The 24,511-nt window shown below is 35.7% G+C and overlaps 2 protein-coding genes across 3 annotated transcripts in view; both read left to right on the forward strand.

Moving 5' to 3' along the window:
• LOC128219532 (golgin subfamily A member 6-like protein 22) overlaps window positions 1–16,117 on the forward strand; it is a 24,038-nt gene extending 7,921 nt beyond the window's left edge. For both annotated transcript variants that reach the window (XM_052927348.1, XM_052927347.1), the window contains 3 exons: window positions 12,218–12,362; window positions 13,380–13,495; window positions 13,886–16,117. In XM_052927348.1, the coding sequence (XP_052783308.1) occupies window positions 12,218–12,362; window positions 13,380–13,495; window positions 13,886–15,199 (1,575 nt within the window). In that variant the 3' untranslated portion in view covers window positions 15,200–16,117. The remainder of the gene's footprint in view (window positions 1–12,217; window positions 12,363–13,379; window positions 13,496–13,885) is intronic.
• Window positions 16,118–19,063: 2,946 nt separating this feature from the next.
• Window positions 19,064–22,727, forward strand: LOC128220518 (uncharacterized). Its single transcript, XM_052928941.1, has 4 exons — window positions 19,064–19,380; window positions 19,781–19,947; window positions 21,184–21,299; window positions 22,298–22,727. The coding sequence occupies exons 1-4, from the start codon at window positions 19,165–19,167 to the stop codon at window positions 22,411–22,413; spliced, it is 615 nt and encodes a 204-aa protein (XP_052784901.1). The 5' UTR covers window positions 19,064–19,164; the 3' UTR covers window positions 22,414–22,727.
• Window positions 22,728–24,511: the final 1,784 nt, after the last annotated feature.

Genomic DNA, 24,511 nt, shown 5'->3' on the forward strand with positions numbered 1-24,511 from the left:
CATTGTTGTCAAGTTATGCCGTGGTATCAAATGCTGTTTAATATGAAACCTTGCATGACCTCTTATTTACAGATATATTTTTGTTTTGCTATTGACGCCACCGCCGCTTAAGACATGTTTATGTTGTAAAAGGGCAACGATTATTCCAAGTCAATACAATACAGAACTATTCGATTCAATTCAATTCAATACTTTATTGCCTCTAATAATGAAGATAGGAAAAATAAAAATATATATATTAGACAAAACACATACAAATGTATTTGGTGAAATAACATCCACACACAATAACATATGCATGCTATTGATTGAGATATAAGTCATAATTTCAGCGGTTAAGATACGCACATATAAGTAAAGCAATTTAAATATCATTAAACGTTTAGTAAATGTGAGAGGATCTAGTGATTAAGGTGTCCGTGTCTCATCCAAGAGCCTCAGAGTCCAAGTCCAACCAAGGGTATGTTATCTTGGGCTCTTCACACCAAGGTCCCGTTTGAAGACAGGTCGTAAGGCTTAAGATAGTAAATTTCCAGGCATGACCCTTTTTGGGGCGTAAATGGCGTTCCAATAAACAAATATCGTAGAGACATTAATACCATAGATTCTGCCCATAGTTTTATGGGTGTACCTGCGCACTCTTAAGCAGTTTGTTTACTACTAAGATATTTAGTTGAAACATGGCCAAGTGCTGCACAGCGTTCAAGGGTATTTACGGCAGGTGTCATCTTGCAGTGTATACACTGTAATGGCAACATGGACACACGACAGAACAGCTAACCTGAGCGACCGTTAAAGGGACTAGCTCATGTTTTTGTAACGGGTGTTAACGGCAGGCGTCACCTTGCAGTGTATACACTGTAATGGCAACATGGACACACGACAGAACAGCTAACCTGAGCGACCGTTAAAGGGACTAGCTCATGTTTTTGTAACGGGTGTTAATGGCAGGTGTCACCTTGCAGTGTATACACTGTAATGGCAACATGGACACACGACAGAACAGCTAACCTGAGCGACGGTTAAAGGGACTCGCACATGCTTTTGTAAAGGGTGTTAACGGCAGGCGACTAAACTCCAATAAATATAAATGAACATACAGGTTCATGTACTTGGTGATCATTGAATATGGTTTTATATAGAACTTAATGGCTATTTAAAGTAGCTCGCTCATGGTTTGTAAAATGCACTTTTTTAAATTACGAAATAAAGTGTAATAAATTATAAGGAGTGTTAAAACTAAGATACTGAAATCAGGAACCCCTCAGCAAATGTTGATATTTGCTCAAATGTCGTCTTTAAAGACAATTTTCATTAAATGCTAATAGTAACTTAATAACTGCTTTGTTGTTGTGTGATTGGTTGATAAATATTATCACGTGATGTTATCAATGAATTGTTAAAAGGTAAAAATATCCATCATTTTTGTCCTGTGGCCTTGTGGTAAGAGCGTTGGTTTTCTTTTTTTCTTGACTTAACCGGCATTGGTCGGTACCCGACTTCTACCCGAATACTTTATTACTATGATTTTTTTTGTGATTTGTTTTTGCAAATTCGATATCATGAGTAAAATAATGATAAAATTAGTGTTTTCAGAAGCATTATTGGGAAAATTATATTTTGGTCCAAAGTCATGAGCGAGTCCCTTTAAAATTCAACTGAACTCCGAGCTGGTTTCTACCCAGGATGGGACACGACAGTGATTCATAAAATTAATTAGTATAATATAACCTAAAGGAAGTCAGATTATTGTAAGCAGGATATATGAATAGTCGTTTGGGTATTTATTGTCGCGTGCTGGAGTGCAGTAAACAATCACATTGTGATATCAATATTGATATTATACCGGAACGATTCAGTCATTATTTGTCGCATTTAATGCTCTTCGATCGTGAAGACTTGAGCAATGGATATTAAATTTCCAATGAACCAAATATGCCTTCTGCAATGCTGGTCTTTAATCTGCTGATAAAATAACATTAGTTCTGTTATCTCTGTTGTGTTTTACGGCGAGAGTGGAATGCAAGTTATTACTGTCTAGTGAAAAAAGGAAGAAAACAAGATAAAATACTTAAAAGTTAACCGTTTATTCATTTTAGGGCGTGTTTTCACATTAGTGTAATCCGAGTGTTACCCGTTTATCTTAAGGTTATAAAACTCGAAAATAATTATTTGATGTATACAAATACGTCAATGTTTAGTCTCAAATTTCACCCTGATTGGCCCTGAAAATCATCTACTGCTAAGTAGCTTGGGTTATTAATTTTATAAAAATATCTGTACTATAACAGAATAGGACATAACGGATGATTTATGTAAGTATGGGTTAAAGTTTATTCAGTAAGTTCTTCGTGAATCAGAAACCTAAGGATCGGTGCGCAGCAAAGCAATCGTTGTTTCTTATTCACGAAGAAATTACTGTATAAATTCTAACCGACTTAGTGTTAGCCCCTCCCAAATTTGCATCAGCTTTGAAATTAAGCCGTGCGCCTGTCAAAAAGACCCGTTAGTCAATGCATGACCCCCCCCCCACACCATATATTGTGACGTCATCTAAATCAGCGTTGACACTGAAATTGCGCTTTACATATGCAAACAGTAGGCGTGGCTACATATGAATGCGCAGTTATTGCATTTTACTCAATCATGAAGAATTGTCTTCATGAATAAGAAACGATTTTTCACAAAAAAGTACATTAAACACAAAACTAGCACACCAGATTGGCTGATAATGAAGGGCGAACACTACAACTTTTAACAATGTAAATCGTACTCACAGCCACATATATATGGTATGTAGAGACAGACGTAGTGAATGCACGAGAAATGCAAAATACAGTCGAACCCCGTTGGCTCGAACTCGCTTGGCTCGAATTCCTCGTTGACTCGAAGTAGATGTTAAGGACCAATTTCTTTATTCCTATGCACACAATCCCGCTTGGCTCGAATTTTTCGAGGTTCGATGTATTTTCTCCGGTCCCTGGGAGTTCGAGCCAACGGGGTTCGACTGTACAATAAACCAGTTATAACTATATGGACATATATTAGGTTGGGAATAACAAATATATCAGTATGATTTCAACCTGAATGTTTATATTCTGTACAGATTTAGACCAAAAAACTGTACAATAAACAAAACCCTATATATTTGCCTATTATTGCTACTTGAACCTTTCAACACGTCATTTTATATAAATATTAGTAATCTATTTCGCTGTGATCTTCCTAAATAAGCAGATAAGAAAACTGTACCGCAACGCGAATATACACACTCTGCATTTGGAACACTTCGGTCATTTTCGATCGAAAACATCTTCGGATGTATATGGACGGTTTACAATGTCAGATTTTGTTACATTTCATTCCACTGCAAGTAGATCGCGTAGTAATTTTAATATAAGAGTTGAACTTAATGACTGAACTCTTCGGAATCTTAATAATGTATGCAATAAAACAATTCACTGACAATCAATTTAAACTTGGTAATACAAATTACACGTTTAAAGGCTTTTTTATGAACTTTTTCTACTGATGTACCGGCGTACACCCGAGGTTGTTTTCGATAGAAAATACGCTCTGTAGAGTATGAGGGCAAATTACACCAAACGAAAGTGACTACTCTGTGGGGTATTCGTGATTTCAACTCATGACAACGAAACAAAGCATGGCCATACCACCTCAGAGTTCAATAACTTGCTGAACATGTAACTACTCTATCCATTCTTTGTTTATATACCGTATTGTGTGTACTTCTATGCCGGATTTGGTCCTTTAAATCGAATACATAGTGGTTACATTCAACCAATTTCAAAATATACTTTTTTTAATGTTGCTTAATGTTAAATACACAAGTGGAACTTTCTTGTAATATGTGGTGTTATAGTCGTGAAACTCTATAATGTGTGTCAGTTCGCGTACAATTCATAATGTTATAAACAAACTAATGATTTAGTGGTCTGTTACCAAGCAGGATATACCATACTACCAAGCTATATGGGTTGTTTTACCATTTTTGCATTACAACCGTTTAAGTGTGGTTTTATTAACTGGTTCAAGCGTTTAAATATGAATTTTGAATTTTTCACTAAAAGCTATGGAAGCGCATGTAGGCCATCATTGACTATAGTAACTTAGTTCATGAATTATATAAAACATTGTCTTTTAATGCCATTTGTATTAAATTTCAAACATAAAAAAGCTAAATTAAAATATGTATACAACTATAAATTCAGTTTTCTATCCTCAGAAACATTTTTATAAAGAGCCCGAAATCTTTTATCATTTGCTTCTAATTTAACTTCAAATCTTACTTTGTGTTTTTACAAATGTAATAATGAAGTTTTATAAAACGATAGATCAATTTTCATGAATTATTGTTATTGTCGTTAAAGGCCATTCATAGAGATGTATAGGTGTTTTATATCAAATAAAATCCTGATAAGGCAATTCCGTAGTTTGCCCTTAATGTCGTTACTGTACATTGTTAGGACGTGAACAGATGAATGGCACATTAGAGAGATGAGTTGCTTAACGGTTCGTTATCCTACACTTTACAAATAATGTTATGCAGTGGTTTATTACCTGGGGTCACCGCCTCTTTCTAGCAGACAATCTCATTCAAATAAAAAAAGCCTTTGGTAATATGCCTTTAATTAAAGGGACTAGGCACCAGATAATACCATTGTAAGAAACTGTATAAAATTGATATCGTTCTATACAAAGTATTAAATCTTAATTACCGATGTATCACATCGCTTACGACACATGTATCTTTCGCAGTTTTTGCGGGTTTTTTTTCCAAAATTTACGGGGTTTGTCTACCATGTAAATTCCATGTTAAAATAACGTCGGAATAAGTATAAGTACTAATCACGTGACTCTCACGTGTCAGAGTACACACTTTAACCTAGGAAACCATCATGCGCTATTTTTAAACCGGTTAACTTAGCTGAGACAGCGACAAAATATTATTTAAAATCATGTAAAATGATAAATTATCGGCCTCATACTCGTCCGTATTGATAATTCTAGACTTGATTTAAGGAAATACCTTATTTGCCGATTTTGAGACCATCTGGTGTCTAGTCCCTTTAAAGACAGACATTGCATGGAGTTTCCAAAGTGAACACTTTAAAGATATAGCTAAATCAATATCAAATTATTAAAGATTATAAGTATCTTCCATGGCTGAGAGTGTAAGATATGTTCATTCTAACACGAGCGTAGGGTGTTTTGCGGAAACGAGGTTTACCGAGTTTCTGCAAAACACCCTGCGCGAGGGTCGGGATGAACCAATCTTACACGAGCGGCTATGGAAGATGCTTTTTCTCCCACCTCAGTTAAACAAAATTAAGTAAAAATGTATTTTTTGCTGGAACTCTTTTGTGCTTAGTGAAAGTAATTGCGCATGGATATGCGATAATACGTGGTTGTCATGGATATGCGCGCAGTGATTCAGATGATGTTAATAGTCAGATCGGTCTTTAAATAGTTCTAAGGAGAATGAAGCAATATTTCTTGAAAGGTGCATGAAAACTGTTTTATGGTGACTTTTGAATCGAGAAATAATTAATTAGCGTTCTAAATATTGCCACAAGAAAAAGTTGCTACAGACAAGTCTTTAACAAGGGAGGTAATTACAATGTGGTGACCATTAAAAAGAAGTTCCATACGGGCTTTTTATCTTCGCACGTGGGCAAGATAAGAATTTCTAGCATGGTTAAATCATTGGATCTACTTATCTGAGGTGGGGAAAATAAATATATATATATATATATATATATATATATGTGTAGATTTTTCCAACTAGCATTCCATTAGGACTTATATAGTTATCCTGATGTTGTAACACATAACACGTATTGTACGTGAGCACTTGTATTCAATCTTCGACAGATATGTCCTGGTTTAAATGTGATGCAAATTTATTCCTTTCATGTTATTTCTAACAAAGACACACCTTAAATTTTCTTCAGAATGATATGCACATAATACTTATATTAAAGCTTTGTAATTATCGTAAAAGCTCCTAACGAAATATCCGTCTCATTTATGCGTACACCGTGTTTTAATATTAATGAAAAATATGCGTAGCTTTGATTTGACTTGATTGCAATTTCATACGTACGCTATTTACAAATGAGCTTTGCATAAAATTATAGACCAAAATTATAGATCTAAAGTTTTAGATGTTTTTTTGACTTGTGAAATCACATTAAGGAGTCGTTTGATTTATTCTTTTTGTAAAACATAATTGCACTTGCTACTATATATGCTTCTTTGTAGTATATATTGAATCATATAAACTAAACATATGAAGTGAAAAACTAATCAAATATATTAGTGTTCGAAATTATATTTTGTCTAAAGGGATAACAGTTATTGTTTTTCTCCATTTTTTCCTAATGTGTATTGTATCAAATCAATTGAAGGCCGTAATTGACTTTTTATCAGGTGAATTGGTAGATACAAATATAGGCTGGTCCGGTAGAGAAAATATAACCTCAACCACTAAGCTTGTTAAAAGGTTATTAGTACGCATTTCCCAACATTAATGGTTACGCGACATGAGTCGAATCAAGCCATTTATTTTCATAAAGTCGTTTAACTAATCTTAAACCATAACATAAATACGAATTCACAATTAGGTGTTTTAATGATTTACTCGCCTCGGATAATTTTACTATATAAGTCACTACGCCTAACAACAAAGGCCGTTATTATTTGTATCCTATTAATTGAAAATACGAAGCGAAAAAGCTCTCAACTTATTAGCAAGTAGAAATGGGTGTTCAACGATTGAACTTGTGACCCCGGTGCCCGGACATTACATTGTATAGGGGAAATGTTAAACCATTTAACTATCTATTTGATAGTTCAACATTCAATTAATCTTTTAACATTGTTTGAATAAAATAAAATCCAATTATGGAATTTAAAGTAGACACATAAATGTTGGCAAATATTTGTTAGCGAATGTCTAAGAGCGAAAAATCACTCTTTTTTACACAAAAATGTGTGAAATATTGAAAGATACAAAGGCTTTATTGCTACATGTTAGAATTACTTTTGGGCCCCCGTCCCGCATTTGAATTCACGAAATGTTATTTTAGGCGTATATATACCACGTAGTTTCGCAGTTTATTAATTTTATTATATGCCTTCTGGTGGTTTTCAAAGATTAATCAGTGAAATAAAACTATATTCTACTCTTTAAAACAGTGAAAATATCAATTTGATATTTTTCACTGTTTTGAAATTTGAGCCCGTTCTCATGTCTAGATCAAACTTTCAAGCGCATAGGGCTGGGACACAATTCCAATGACATCATTTCCGAACTGACGTTAGGTTTGCATACAATTTGGCGCGCTTTTCTAAGAAACAGCAATTACGTGGCATTTAATAAAAAGTTGTTGGTTTCAGTGCAAGATCGCAACATATTTCATCTAGTGTAATACACATTTTTATGCTCACTCGGTGAAATTTTTGGCGATCTTGCACTGAAACAATCAATTATCCTCTATAGCATCAATATAAAACATGCACGCACATTTCATGACATTAAGACGTAATAATATACGTTGGCAACACTACCGTGATATCTCCTATAATAGGTAAAACTTGACCGGCAGGACGGGCCTTCCCACCTCAATCTGGTTAGCTATGCATATAGGAACCAGCCAGTACCAAAAAAATGACCAGTAGGACGGGCCTTCCCACCTCATTTTGTCTAGCCATGAATATAACAGGAACGAGCCAGTACCTAAAATGGGAAAACTTGACCGGCAGGACGGGCCTTCCCACATCAATTTGTCTAGCCATGAATATAGGAACGAGTCAGTACCTAAAATAAGAAAACTTGACCGGCAGGACGGGCCTTCCCACCTGAATTTAACAAGCTATGAATATAGGAACGAGTCAGTACCTAAAATAAGAAAACTTGACCGGCAGGACGGGCCTTCCCACCTGAATTTGTCAAGCTATGAATATAGGAACGAATCAGTACCTAAAATAAGAAAACTTGACCGGCAGGACGGGCCTTCTCACCTGAATTTGTCAAGCTATGAATATAGGAACGAGCCATTACCTAAAATAGGAAAACTTGACCGGCAGGACGGGCCTTCCCACCTGAATTTGTCTAGCTATGAATATAGGAACGAGCCAGTACCTAAAATAAGAAAACTTGACCGACAGGACGGGCCTTCCCACCTGAATTTGTCAAGCTATGAATATAGCAACCAGCCATTACCTAAAGTAGAAAAACTTGACCAGCAGGACGGGCCTTCCCACCTGAATTTGTCAAGCTATGAATATAGGAACGAGCCAGTACCATTCTGAATGGTCAATATCCTGCGTTATTTAAATCTAAATGAAAATCAAAGTTTCGGATAAAAGGCGGTGGAATTTTATGAGTGGGACATTAATGGGATAAAGACTTATGGGAATAATCAATTTTCATAGCAAATAGTACAAGGACAATCCTTTGTAATTTGAATCACTATTGGTGAAAAACCATCAAAGTGACACGTCCTGTTTTGAAATGATGAATTAAACTATTAGCGGTTTTTTTTAAACATTTTAAACATAAAAGCGAAATAAGGTTTCACTAAAGGCGTGAAAATTGTGATTCAAACATTGGTTGTTCTTATGCAAAGTAAACATAAACAAGAATTTGTAATTGCACTTTGTCTGATAAAGAAATCCTCGCAAATTATTTTCCACTTTAACGCTATGCTTAAACATGCAGGGAAAACTCCTGCAGCCGTGAATAAAACTGGATAAAATACCCAAATGTTATCTTTTAACTAGCTTGCACATACAATGTATTTTGTTATTTGATGATCAACAGTAAATTTAGGTTAGATATTAGGGATGCAAATGAATGGAAACATTTATATTCGGATATTCGGTTATTTCTTTCGACATAATATTCGATTACCGAAATGAATCGTTTAGAAATTGTAGTAAAGAAGTAATTGCTATATATTCGCTTTGTCGTAACTTGTACCCGCGACGGAACTTATTTCCCCCAAATTTGCAACTGAAAATCAAATCGCCATTTTTAGAATATAACGCAACAAAAATTAATACATTTTCAACAAACAAAAAACAATTCCAGTCATGCAGCGTTCGTATTAACAAACCATGCGAAACTAGGTCGGCGAAGTTCGTAATTTCCCGGTCAAATGACTTTTTGCGCCAACGGAGGGTCGTTCCGCGGGAGTTGCAGCCTCGCTCTGAGATTGATCTATTTATTAAATATTGACCTATCAATAAATATCTAAGCCAAATTTAAAAAAAAACAAAACATAAGCTTCACCAGTTGTTGTTTTTTTTTTTGTTTTTTTCAATTTGCTGCTGAGTATAAAGTAATGGCTAACGGTTATTAGTATGTATTTACCAAAATATATCGACCTGGAGCGTCGCAGATGCTAGGCCCATGCTTTGATCAACCCTGAACTAGTTAGTATTTGCGATTATATCTGTATACCGATTAAAGATACCAATTCGACATATTTAAATGAAAGAAAGCGTTGAAAACATGATGCCGTTCAATTGGACAAGATTTAAATTTCGAACACTAACTCACAGTAGCATATGAGGTCGTCAATATTTATTACATACGAACTTATAAAACCTGGTACTTGCTAAGCTGCTCAAGTCACTGTATCATATACCACCTTTTTGTAAAATATTGTTACGATCAAAGTCCATGCACCCCTAGTTCTATATTTTCTAACCTCGAGCCTAGACAACATCTTCTTGCTCACTGTAATATGATTGTTGCCTGTGGCCTCTGCTCTGTGTAGTCAACATTGACTCTATCTTAAAACACCAACAGTTTATGGGTTGATAATCACGGCATTGGACTAAGATTATAAGCAACATTAACGTAAAATTTAGAATATATAGAGTAAATTATTATATATTAAAAAGTGGCTGGGCGGGCAAAGGAGCGCAGCGAGCTTTAACTCTTCTAAACAAATACCAGTGTGTGTATTCCACAGGATAAAAACGTCATATATGCTACGTATGAAGGCAACATTTTGCTGAAAATGAAGACTTAAAACAGAGACATTTTTTTTTCTTTTACTACACCATTTTAAATTAAACAAAGGACAATCTATGCCGCTAAAATAGCCCCGCCTGGGTTTTAATACCAGAATTTGATAAGGTGATTAGTTTCATCAAATACTTCGACAAACCTGTTTCCAAAATAATATTTTGACAGTGCTAAGTCAGACGGCCCTTTTGTGAAAAAGGTTTGACGAAGTGTTTTAAGAAATTAAACTCTCTATCAATCTCTAGTAAAAAGACCGAAGGCGGGGCTCCGTAAGCGGTGTAGACTGCGCTATGTTTCATTTAAAATGGTCAAGAAATAACAAAGTTATCTTTGTTTAAAGTCTTCACTCGAAGCAAAATGTTGCCTTCCGACGTAGCAATTATGACGCAATTTGTCAATGTGGTATACACACACTAAATACAGGTTTGGTAAATATCTGCTAACTGACTAAGAATGTAACCTTCATTTTAATTGGCCGTCGTATTTGGAGCACATCCTTGACCAAGCTGCGTTCATTAGAGGCGGATCCGTAGTTTAGTGGTAACATACCTGACTGTCATTCCAGGGGTCAAAGGTTCGATTCCCCGCCGGACCATTCAAATAAAATAATCGTCTTCCGTGAGCGACGCTTAATGGAGGTCACGTGTGACAGTGTTATACACTGGTGCACGTTAACGAACAAGGGAAGCTTTAACCAGGGTTACATTCTGTTTGTGCACTACGCTCCAAAAACATAATATTACTAACAATCTTATCGGAGTTCAGCCGAATCGGCCTTGCCCGAATGAGAGTATAGTTAAACTCAAAACGACTTAAATAGGTTGCATTGTGTAGTAAACCGTGCCCAATTCGATTGAAAGAACTTCTTCAAACGGGCGCCATAAAATTAATTGAAATATTTTATCAACAATTTGATTATCACAATTTGGGATTAAAATGTTTGATTTTCGATTATGTACATGCATTTGACATTACAAATCAGTGGTTGTTATTATTGTTTCTGTCTGTTTGTTGTTAAGCTGTTAAGTCATTTCTTGTATATAAGTTGAAAACAAACGCAAGAAAATCATTTACTTTAAACATTACATATTTCACAACGATTGTGATTAAAGCTATGATAGCTTTCGTTAAGTCACTCTCGTTGGCACGATGTTGCGCGAAAGTCAGTGTGGTCCTGTGTTGTGAGTGGGGAACCGGAGTACCCGGAGAAAACCCACTTGTCTGGCTTGGTGACCACTAGCCAGACTCACATGCACCTAGGTCGGGAATCGAACCCGGGTCACCTTGGTGAAAAGCGAGTGCGCTAACCGGACAACTAGAAAAATCATTTGAACAGGTATAACACGAAGCAAAATATTATTTAAAAAACAAACAAAAAAACCCTATGATATTTTAAATAAAGGGGTTAAATGACCCCACAAATATAAATCCATATACACAACAATGTACAATATGATTTGGAAGGTCAGATACTATAACGAACAGGAATAATACATTTCCTAATAGGGTAACGCTTAGGTCTAAAAACACTTGGTTCGGGTAACCTATCGTTTTTATAGTCAGTTTCTAAAAAAAAAAATCACGTTCTTTAAAGCTGCACTCTGCAAATTGAAGTACAGTACAGCTTTAAAAGCGCTGTTTATTTTAAATAGTCATAAAGTCATACGCCAAGTCATATGCAATGATTACCAAGCACATGCACATATACGTTTTATGTACTTTTTATTGGAGCTTATCAATGTCTGACCGTGCCTATTGGCTGCATTGACCCCATAATTGACACGTGATAGAAGTGACTACAAATTCGCAATCAAATCAAGACATTGGAAGACTTGAAGAAACAGAGTGAGACACAAGAGATCCGGGTGCGATACCCTAGCCATTGCGAAGAGAACTTTTGGTTCTTTGTCGGTGTAGAGCACCGATACACGGGATACAACTTTTTGTGTTGAACCAGTACTGGGTACACCATTTTCCCAGTACTACACTTGTAATACCGAGTGTAAGACAAGGGAGCTACTAGTACCACATTTTAACGTCTTTCAGCTTGACGCAGTTGAGTTTGAACCCCCGAGTCGAACGCTCTACCACTGAGCTATCGGGGCGGTCGTGAGAATATTTTATTTAGTAAAAGCATTTTATACCGGCTTTCAGAATGACCCGAAGCGGAATAGCGGTCACGTGGTTGAGCGTATGCTGGATGTTCTTGCTTTACGGGGGGCGGGCGTGTATGAGCGGTTCTGTGAAGTCCTATACACGAGCGGTCATGCTTTCATAGCGGACTTTCTCAAAGACGAAGGTAAGTGTGGTTTTTAAACATAAATGTTGTATGTATGGATGTATTTTTTTTAGAAAGGAAAGTGGTCAAAGATAACTCGTGAATTTACAATGAAGAGACAGTGGTGGGATACAAGGAAATCCGTGTGCGATACCCTAGCACTTTTCGAAGAGACACCTTGGTTTTTGTTACGTGTTCGGTGTTAAACAACGATACACGGGGATCAACTTTCCTGGGTTAAACCAGTACTGAGTACACCACTTTTCTAAGCACTACTTTTTAAATGATAAGCGCCAGACAAAGGAGCTTCTTTTGCCAACTTTTAACGTGTTTCGGTATGACGCAGCCAGGAATCGAACCAACGACCTCCCGCTCCGTAGGCTGACGCCTTATCCACTAGCTAAGGCACCGAGGCGGTTCGCTTAGCAGCAACTATGCATTGGGCTCTTGGTTTCTTAGAACCCCGTTTCTACTCGGGAAAAGCACTAGAGGAGTGATTTAATTAGCATTAAGCTGTCGTCATAGTTGAGCTAAAAATATAAATACAAAGGACAAAGGCTGGGCGATTTTGGTGATCTTCTAACAGTGTCTTCAATGGGCACACTTTTGGTTAATGCAAAAAAAAATTAATGCATTATTATGTTGAACTCATTTGACCATAATGATAAAAAAGTCTATTAGCCGTTTGAATTGTGTTGTTTTCTTCAATTGATGGCTACGTGGCCACGAATTCCCCCGTTGAAACGCGCCAAAATATCGCTTATAGTTTTATCTTTTTGCAAATAATATGCGTTTTGGGTAAGCGGCATAGAATGCCCTTTGTTTCAATAAAAACGGTGAAGAAAAACAAAATTTATCTTTGTTTTAAGTCTTCATTTAATGCAAAATATTGTCTTCCTATGTAGCATTTATGACGTTATTTATCACGTGGTATACACGCACTGATATGTATGTGTAACAAATCAGTACCGATATCTAGACAAAATGAAAATGATTCGCCAGAGGTAAATACATTTTTTGTATATTTGTTTTTAACAGAAAATGCTAGCGCTGACACAATCGACTGTAGGGACGTTCACAAACGAATCCCCGTCATCGAGAAGACGTTCAAAGAACAGGACAGGAAAACCCTGGAGCTGTATATCAACGAAAAGGTAAACACTGCGCTACTGAATTTCTATTGCGGTAACCCAATATTTATGTCTGGCAGTGACCTCCTGTTTTGCTGACCTTTTTAGTGCAGTAACCCCAATATTTAGCGTTTTAACGATATGTTGATGCAGCTGTAGACTGCATTTCGACATGTCCATGAATGTACAGATAGTCGCGTTGCTGTGATTGCCTCGGTGTTGTTATCGTCGTTTACTTCTTCATTGAAACCCTGAAAAGGTGGCCATAATTCTATAATAAAGGCAAATGGGATTTTTTTTTATTTCGAAGATAAGTCACCGAAACAATCTTAGTAGGCTGTCGTATGGTTGAACACTTGTGTTTTTCTATTTTTGTGGGAATTTTGTGAACACAGCTGCGTATAATCATTGCAGGTGAAGGAGGCGATGCTAAAAGGTATCTGGAGCAAGGAAGCCGTGGCTAGAGAAAAGGATAAGGCCATAGAAGCGAAACAAAGGCAGTTGGAGGACGCATTTGCCTACGAGGAGAAAGAGAAAGCGTTCAAGTTTCAGATAGCTGCATTGGAGAAGCAACTAGCGGAATCCAGGGGCGTAGTAATGGACCTAAAGTCACAGATAGGAGTTATGGGATCGAAATTGAGGGAAACAGAGGACAAATTCAAAGCAGACTTTTCTGTTCAACTGAAATACAACTCAGCAAATGAGAATGCCTTACAGCGGCTTGAAGATAAATTAAAACGTAGTGATTTAACCTTGAACAGTTTAGAAAACAGTATGAAGAAATTGGTAAGTATACCAAGGCGGAATTCTGAAAGAGATCAAATGGCATTGGCTGACTTTAAGTTTGCATTTATTCAGGAAGACTTTGAGTTGCTAGTTGAGAAATTTAACTCTTTTAAGGCTTTAGAAAAGCAGAACGAACAATTGATACACGAGCGCAATTATATCTTATCTCACCTTGGTCACCATTCGAATGACAATAAACCTACACTGTTGAATGCGTACAGAGACTTCGCCGTACGAACGGACGAAGACATGGTTACACTGAAGCAAAAGCTAGAACAACACCTGAACACCATTGAAGGACAACAAGAAAAGATACAGAACTTAAACAAAGAGGTGGAGACCCAGTCAGAGCAGAAGAAGATGAAACAGGCGGGAACGGTCTGGCAGAATGCGTTGTTGAACGTAATGCGAAAACAACTGAATGACGTGAAACAAGAAAACAGAAAGAAAGAAACGCAGATTAAGCATAGCGAAGCTGAAATAGCCAAACTGAAGGCGAGGGTAGGCGAACTAGAAACAGCAAGGAGACATGAGAGCCACACACATCAACACCATCTCTATTCTCCTAGCTCACCTAGTCGAATGGGAGACGCGGAGAGCGACGGCGCCGTGGCAAGAGCTGATAAATCAAGGAAGAATTCTCTTCTACCACCACTCGCTAACAACAACAACAAAGGGATGTATCAGGTGCAAACGCTGAAATCGCCGCAATCAAAATCGCCAAATAGACAGAAGTCGTCGTCGAAGCCGGTGGTGACGCAGCGGGGTATGTGGGAGCGGAACGTGGCGTTACCTGAAGGGCTGATAACGTCCCAGCTCCGCCTGGAGAACCGGGGAATGGAGTACCCGACCACCCACCTGGGCCAGCCACCAAGAAGTCTAGGGGAGGTGAAGATGAACCCCGGAGCAAAACATAACAAATACGCACATGTTCGAATATGAAAGGACGAGTATCAGGATAGCTTCAGAAGATTGCTGTCTGAAAGTACATGTATAACGTTAGAGTATTTGTTTCATAATAATTACACATACCGACAGGGGACAACTAAGGTGCGGGTATGTGATACAATGTACGTACAACTGGAATCACAGACTTTCGATGCATATGTGTGGCATCTATTTTGATTCATATTCTATTTATATACGGTGGTAAATTTTCTTACCACCGTAAAATCACTGTCGTATCAAGCGGTGAAAATTTTATTTGAGTGTGTTAGTTAGAAAAGCAAAGTGACAATTTATGAATGAGATATTTGCATAATTTTAGTCGTTAAACAAGAATTTTACAATATATCGAAATATAATACTAAGCATTTAAGACTTTAGGAAACCAAGAGTTTCAAATGTTTTAATTGACCGATTGAGTGAATGATAGATCGAGTAATTGATTAAACAATACCGAATTCCTTTCACTAACTTATTTAGTCATTCATATTCATTTATTTTTCAACGTCTTATTAAAATAAATTATGAAGCGATCAGCCAATTAATCAATCCATAAATCAATAAATCTAAAAAAGATATCAATCATTTAATCACACCCGTCCTTCCGTCCGTCCATCCATCCTTTCATACGCCCATCCATTTGGCCGTCCGTCCGTTCGTCCGTTCATCCTTTTAATCATTAATTCATCCAACCATCCATTAATATACTCATCTATACCATTATATCATATATGATTAACCATGCATTTATGAACTGTGATAGCGTACCAGCATTGTACAGGTATTTCTTAGAAATAAAGTATGTATTTTTTTCATTTCTACCTTCTAGATGTTTTTACAAATCGTCTAGCCTTTTTTATAAGTTGTATTATTTTACATAAATATGTTTTTAAATAAATATGTTTGAAAAAACAACTACATGATTATACGATTCACCTTTTAAAATACTTTTTGCCCCAGTTTAAGTACTCCAGAAACATGGCTACCGGTTATGTTTAGTCGTTGTTCCGCATTTTACACTGCCAGAATACTTTTTTTACTGACTTGGTTAGTCGAGGGAGCAGGACTTTTCAACCCTTAGACTTTTCAACACCTATTTTAAAGACTTTTCAACTCCTACCTGTTTGGACTTTTCAACCCCTAAATCAAAGACTTTACAACCCCTAGTTGAAATATTTTGATAGCCATATTGAAGACTTTTCAACCCCTATATCAAAGACTTTTCAACCCATATTATTTTTGTCAGCCAGGTGTTGTCTTTTTCATTGTTTTTGCAAAAAACTTAACCAATTATTATTGAAATACAATTAGAGATTTGTTTGGCTTATTTGTTTCACTTTTCTCCAAAGTATTGGATGAAATTTACAAAGGCTTTGCCTTGATTTACTAAGCACTTGATGGTTAGTTTTTTTCAAAATAATATTCCGAACATTAACAATGGTACGGTAAAGAAAGATTTTGGTGCATGGTTACTCCGAACATGCAATTGCTGTATTATTCTGAAGGATATTACATATCTCAGCGAATTCACATATATTATGTACAATGTTATTACCAAAATTGTGTTCTTTAAATAATAAATTTGAATAATTGCAAAAGAAAATGAATGCAAAGAAGAATTTACGGAACATTCTCCTTTTTGCGCCTGTAGAATGCCAATAAAAGCCTGAACTTGAACATTTATAAAACTTTCATTGCTTTTAAAAAAAGGTCAACAGTGGAAACTTTTTTTGTAGTACCATATTGCTATTTCAGTGCAGTTTGATTTTAATTCTTGATGATGTATTATCTAAAAATTCAGAGTTTGCGGGTATAAATAAATAAAATATATTTTTTGTTTGGTTTTAAATCCCGAAAATCATACACAAAATGTATCAAGCTGCCCATAGTTTGGAATGATGGCCATGATATTAGAACCTTAATTAACTGTCACTTTCAAGTTACTATAACCTCAATTAAAGGTGTTATGAAGCCCCTTAATCCCTTAGGAATTTATGACCATGTCACACATGTTGCCCAATAATGAATGTGCGACCTTCATTCCATTCTTTAATTGCATATATATGAAAAGACAATACGATGCTTATAGCATTTTTTTTTACATATATACCACTTTATAATAGAATGTCCTTATTTTTTTAAACTGAGAAATAAAAAATGTTAATAAAATCTTATGTAACATTTATGTAATTTGAAAGCATTTGGAACTCAATCTATAATACATTTTTAACATCTTTGAACTCAATGTATACTTTTGTATTTCTTAAACATTGTCTGCTAAATCATGATATTTTGAAATATTATGAATTTTTTTTATTTTAAGTTCAACTTATTTTATTGTCTTTTTTATTGATGACAAAATGTTTTAAAAAAGTGTTTAAAAAAAACTAAAAGAAAAACAAATGCTGTTTCAATTAATTGATGGAGCAGTACCATGCACATAAAATGTTGTGCGAGGTTTTCCTCAGGGAGATAGGGAAGATTTATGGCTAAGTGACTAAATAGCTAAATGGACAGTCGAGCATTTTTTTTACTTATTTCAATGTAAATATTTAATGAATTATTGTATTATCATGTGTTTCAAGTATGTATAGTTTGTATGTATTACATATATTTTTTTTGTTATATTTTCAGTCTTAATATATTCTTGATTTTTAAAAGAAATTTCAAAAAAAAATGTTTACTGTTGTAGTTATTTTCTTAAAAAGGTGAGAAATGAAGGGTTTGAAAACTCTTCGTTTATTAGGGGTTGAAAGGTCTTTGTTTAAGGTGGGGTTGAAAAGTCTTAGCACTTTTAGGGGTTGAAATGACAAAGGGGTTGAAAAGTCTTTGATTTCACAAATGCCAAAGGGGTTGAAAAGTCTTGTGGCAGAAAAGTCTGACAGCCGTTAGTCGATGCTCCGCATTTTCCACTCTTCGATATACGCAACCACCAACATGGTTACCGCTTAGGTAAAGTCGTTGTTCCGCATTTTACACACTTAGATATGGTTACCGCTTGTGTTGGTCGGTGTTCCGCAATACATTTGTCGATGTACTCATCAAACAAAATGGTTACCGCTTGGGTTATTCGTTGGTTGGCATTTTACGCACCCACCAAAATGGTTACCACTTGGGCGTAGTCGGTGTTCCTCATTTTACACTCACAATTAAAGGCATCTGTGTAATCAGTACAGCTATTGACCTTACTGTAGATCTAAGTTATTTTAAAAGAAAATGATTTTAGCGACATTTTCAACCTATTTCAAAGGCAATGTTTCAAGTATATTCCAAAATACTTTCAAATGCTGTTTATTGATCTAACATTTCCATAAGAATATAAATTCTATTATTTGAATCCAAATTCATAATCATTTTCATAATACAACAACTAATAAGTTATTTTTACCTGCGTTAAATCGTCTTTCGGTTGGCGAAGACAACTATTTCACTGACATATTGTCTTTATTCAATTGAACAATAAGTAAATATTTTCATGAACTTTTTCATTTTTATGAGTGTGTTTTAGTTATATGAATATTATGAGATCATCATTAATTGGAATAATTGATTATTTTGGAAGCTTTTATCTGTCTTTCGGTTGGCGAGTCGGCACGCGGAATTCGATCTCGAACACTGAAATTTCAACTGCCTATTACATCATTACTGTATATTTTAATATTTTTCTCTAAAATTTTGTTTGGTAATGTATTTGTATAATATTAATATAAAAACAATAAAATAAATGCATTAGAAGGCGTCTTTCGGTAACTTTCATGCGTCTTTCGGTAATTTTATCCGTCTTTCGGTAAATAATCGTATTTCGGTAAGTCTAGGGACCGCTTACGCCAGGAATTTAATTGACCAATCAGATAGCCGCGCTGATAAGCCCGCATCAGCTTTGTAACTATCCGCCATTCTGTCCGACAAACAAGTTATATCCGTCAATAGTCGTCAATGTTTTGTTTTTTTCCGCTGTAAAAATGGTTAAAAGATGCAGTTATGGAACCTGCAACACTGACAGCAGATACACTGAAAGACTTGAGAACGATATAAAGTTCTATCCATTTCCAAAACCGGGGAGGAACCTGGAAAAGTGTATTAGATGGCTCCGATTATGTGGGCGTCCCAATGATCAGCTGAATTTGGAAAAATTGAAAAATCACGGGACAGCTAAGCATGTTTACGTGTGTTCAAAGGTATTTTATTCTATTAGTTTTTTTACTGTTCTGTAACCTTTTCAACTAAATTAGGGTACAATATTCGTTTTATGCAGTTGTCGTTCGTAACCGGAACACGGAAGTAAAACAAACATATCGACATTTGTAAAACTTTTCGCTCGTTTTGCGTAGATATCTGGGTTCGACACTCCAATAAGTATGCATTTCCTTTAATTAAATAAATTTTACAATGACAGCTAGCCAATATTCTAAAATAAGCTAATTTATTATACTGGTCACCCTTTTTCGACCGAAGCCAATGACTGAGGTAACTGTTTTTAACTTTGACAGTTCATGATACTAGTAGGAATTATTTTTTCTGCGAACAATTTTGGTCTGCACTTGTTTCAACTTAGTTTGTATCTATATTTTTCTTAAGCACTTTGTTGATGGCCAACCTACAACGGGAAACCCTGATCCTCTACCAGCATTGCCATATGATCATGCTACACCTGCAAGGCGGCCGCCAAAGTTGCGAGCTGTCACAGAGCCTTCCAGAAAAAGATTGCGGCTTGACGGCATGTCCGACAACCATGAACACAAAAGGTATTTTTATGTAATAATTATTTTGTTTTGCATTAAAAAAATAAATCTATCAAGAAACAATATGTTTTCATTTATTTATTTGTTTCACCGCAATATGATAGTGTATGGTCTAAAAATAATAATAAATGTGGAGTATTATGAGTATCGGATGGAAATCACTATAGTCTGCTAAACAATATGTACTGGTTAGCGACCCCATTCCGCCCAGAAATGGAGGTTTTTCCTACGTTACTTTTGACACAAGATAGCTATTACGATAAAACTTTACACTCAGATAGGTTGGCTCTTCAAACAAAAACTGTGTAATTTGTTTTTGAAAATAGAGCTAGGGATTCTGAGTACACGCGCAAAGTTCCCCTATAATATCGCTAAAATAAACAGCCTACTGTACCAATTATTCGCCCACCCCATTAATTCGCTATTCTTAAGATTGTTTTCATATATTTTCTCTAAACTATACCTTCAAATATTTTTTATTTTATTTGACCAGTCTAGCGACCTTTTAAAACGAGAATTGATCAACAAATATAACATGTTTACTATTACATACTGTTAATGTATGTGTAAAATGATACAACACCTACTCAGTAATTCTTCTCTTAGCATAAAATTTAAGAAGCTGCTGGGATTCCTTCTTGAAACATGACCTACATAATATATGCATATTTACATGTATCTTATAGACTTCGGAAGTCGGTACAAGAATGTAATGATTAATTCAAATTTGAGTTGCTTCCCTTAGATGAAACAATCCGCGATTACTTCACCGTTTTGAGGTTTTACCATTTGCCTTTGAAAATTGAACTTAAGAACAGCAATTTATGGTATTGGAATAATTTATCACCGGTTTTATACTTTATAATGACAAATCAATATTGTCGTCTGATAGTGTGGTATAAGGAATATTATATAATCCTTACAGGGCCTCATGCAAGTGAGCGCTTGCGTGATGACGTCATCCCCGCGTGCAACTAACAAGGTTAGAAGTGTAAACAATGTTTATTTGGGTCGAATTCCACATACTACTTACATTTGAACGCAGAAAACAGCTGATATCTGTACAAAAACATGCCGCAATGAAATGCAATACTAATTTGTGTAAAATATTTCGTTTTGAATGGTTTAAACTGGGTGGGCGAAAAAGCAGTACGGGCGAATAATAGGTCACTAACCAGTACATCAGAGACAAACATATTTTACACATTTCTTAAAATTAAACACTATGTATTTATTCAGGCAAGAACAGAAGTTTACAGCGTATCGACTTCTAGAAGATGAAAATGACAAAGACATTCCTAACCGGTTGCCAGCACCAGCAACAGAAAACATGCCATCCAGTGATAAAGCAGATGGTAAGTCCAGGGGTTTATTTGAAACTTTAATACTGGTATGTTTAATCATCTGCTGTGTTTTTAATATTTTCTTTGTTTGGCAAAGAGAGATATGGCTTGAAATGTTCAATATAAAAAAGTAGGAGCTTTTTCAGCATCATCATCATTACACCTTTATCAGGGACCACTCTTTCTATGTACAGGTCTTGCCTGGTATATACAACAAAGTCACAAAAAGCAGCCCCTGAAATCATGAGCTGACCTTGCACTTGAAAGTAATGCTGATGAGTTTTTTAAGCCTGATTGTATCTCCATCATCAATCAGGAAAAAGCCCTTCAAATCCCTGACTGCCTCAAAAATTGTCATGTCCCTAGCTGAATATGGACACTTAACCTCCAAAATTCCACTTTCACCATCTTTGCAAATGATGCCATCTGGGCTGGCACCCAGAAATGGGATGACTGGGTTAACTATAAGGCCAACATCGTGCAAGTGAGAATTTGTTTTGTTAATGTACAGTTTTTTGGCATTTTTCTCATTAACATGGCCATAGGAAGTAGGCTTGGTTTGCAGATTTGGTGATTGAAAGTGTTTTTCATGAAAGACTCATTGACAGTCTTTTGTCTGGTCATTATTACACCAAAATTTGAAGCAGTTATTCTTTTATGCCTTTCTTCATGCCATCGTATTGAATCACTCTGTGTTCGGGTTGTGTTTTCAATCAGAACTACATCATCAAGTGAGACGGCAACATCTGTCCAGTTGTTTGGCTTGCCCTGCAATGCATCTTGTATTTGGGTTTTTCCAAAAATGACTTCACTGTCTTTCAGTTCTTTTGGATAATTTATTTCACCGCATCTGAAACATTGCTCTCGTGGTGTGTTTACTGGCTCAAGGAGTGGCCCCTGTAATACATAACATTTACTTGACCTTTAACATTCATTTGAATATAACATTTACATTTAGAGCTAATTTTATTTTACAAAAATGAAACATAATAATTTGTTCTAATTTTCAGAAAACAGATTGCTGGACATGCTGGCATTAGCTGCAGAGAATGAGAGCCTGAAACAACACTTGGCCAAATTGATTCTAGAAACTGAAAAGTTGCAGCAGAGAAAGATCAATGACTAGAATTTATGACATAATTTATCACGTGGTATACACACACTGTTGTCTATACATGGAAACATACAAACAATTGTTGCCACATATTATGGTCGCATCAAGTGGCTACATTTCCTATGCAATGTGCACTTTGTGCAAAGATAGAAGCCCATCTTTTCTCTGCCTTTCTTGGTCAATATCTTTATACTAGTCTTTATTAGTTTTATATAAAGATGCACTTTTACTCCAAAATAAGACTTCCCACAAGTATTACAATTGTTTTGATGTACCAAAAAGGATGAATAAATGTCGAAAACAATGGTTCTTATGAAGGATACCGAGTTTATTAATTTCAAAGTAAGGTGAAGAAAACATTGAATTTCTACACGATGAGACTATAGTTGATCACAGTAAATCTTTTAGCACTCACCAATCATTTAATATTTGTGCGTTTTCAGCTATTAATTACACGGTAACTATCTTGCTATCAGTAATTAATATTTTCCATAAATGCATTATTTAGTAAGTAGTTAAAGGTGTACCACTCAAAATTTATGTCTGTTGTACATGTGTTTGTACTGCCATTAAATAAAAGTGTAACTTTAATTTAAACCTGCTAATCTAGTGGAATGCATTTGGGTTGTGATGTTTGGAATTCTTTTTCTCCCTGAATATTGTCAGTCCTACCGTAGGATAGCAAGGACTTATATTTGATATTTTGTAACCATGTTTATAAGGGATAATTGATTGTATCAATGTAAGATCGCGATATATTTAACCGAGTGAGCGTAAAAAATATTTTTGCACGAGTGGCGTAACCACGAATGAAATACAAAGCTTAGGCGAATTATCACGAGGTGAAAAATATAGTGATCTTACACTGAAAAACACTTGGTTTTATGTATATTGTAGGTCTAAAGCCGTAGTTTTTCAAAAACGCACAACAAATTGTATGCGAACGTACCGTCATTTCAGAATAACGCCGTTGATATTTGTCCTTGTACGTGTTGGCGTTTGATTTTGAAGAAAGACTGGACTAAATTACAAAACAGTGAACAATATCAAATTGTAATTTTACTGTATGACACAGTGAAGGGTCACGTTATTTCACTGATAAATCTCTACAAACCCTTAAGCATTTATAATGGTGGGATCATTAAAACCATTCTATATGCATGAGAAATAGGTAGCATTGCAACACTTACGTGTTGATGGTGAACAACGGTTGTCAGCCGTTAGTCCGTCTGAATTCACCCTGAATTTCTGTGAAATGCACAGACACGAATTGAATGAACTGATTGTTGACCATATAGATAAAGAAGGAACTACTTACTAGTCAAATGAAAGTTGAATGAAGAGTTATTATTGAACATTTATACATACAAAGAGCGTTTAGTTGCAAGCAACAGCCAAACAAGCTTACTACCTTTAAGGTCGATCATTTTAGTCCAAATGAATTTTCTCAAGAATTCTGTTCCTGTTGGTCAGATATATGGACGCCGAACAAAAAATAATAATACAGCACATGGCGTTTTGTTACTCTTCCATGGGTGAAACATCTATGTATTAAGAATAACACGTGTTTAGTCAAACATGCAATACTCTGTAATACTGTGCATTGTTAAACGCGCTGCACTGACTCAGGAAAAAATCAACAACAATTTAACAAATAACAATCTCTATTGCATGTCGAACATTTAATCCATTCGGATACAAGTCATCCGGCTGGTTTACAACGGCCGAAAAATCTTTTTCAACAGATGCTTCTTATTTACGCTCGGTTTTAGCTAAACGGTCCAAATATCAAAACTGAATGACACCAAAATTGATTAACAAAATATCTATCTCTGTTTCAGTTTCACATGTGATGTAGTATCACAGTCAAACGTTTCAAATTTATATTAAATGTCCTGGCATCCAAATGCGTTCAATTCAAAAACGTGTATAAGGATAACATCGAGTGCAATACTATTATGTAAAAAATGAAGCAAATAGGGTTTTCATGCATGGCAATTTCCTAGCCGATGTTCGATTTGCTTGAATGCTTGAAGCTGTAATGTATATACACTTTCCATTCTGTTAAGATAAGGTTATACTTATCACCTATGGCATGATTTGTTTATAG

This window comes from Mya arenaria, chromosome 15, assembly GCF_026914265.1.
Source record: "Mya arenaria isolate MELC-2E11 chromosome 15, ASM2691426v1".
NCBI lineage: Eukaryota > Metazoa > Mollusca > Bivalvia > Myida > Myidae > Mya > Mya arenaria.

What these genes read in the sequence shown, in the direction of transcription:
- LOC128220518 (XM_052928941.1), top strand. Translation starts at nt 19,165, where the DNA reads ATGGTTAAAAGATGCAGTTATGGAACCTGCAACACTGACAGCAGATAC. An exon ending in ATGTTTACGTGTGTTCAAAG is followed by an intron (nt 19,381 to 19,780) that starts GTATTTTATTCT and finishes ATTTTTCTTAAG; the next exon opens with CACTTTGTTGATGGCCAACC. An exon ending in ATCCAGTGATAAAGCAGATG is followed by an intron (nt 21,300 to 22,297) that starts GTAAGTCCAGGG and finishes TCTAATTTTCAG; the next exon opens with AAAACAGATTGCTGGACATG.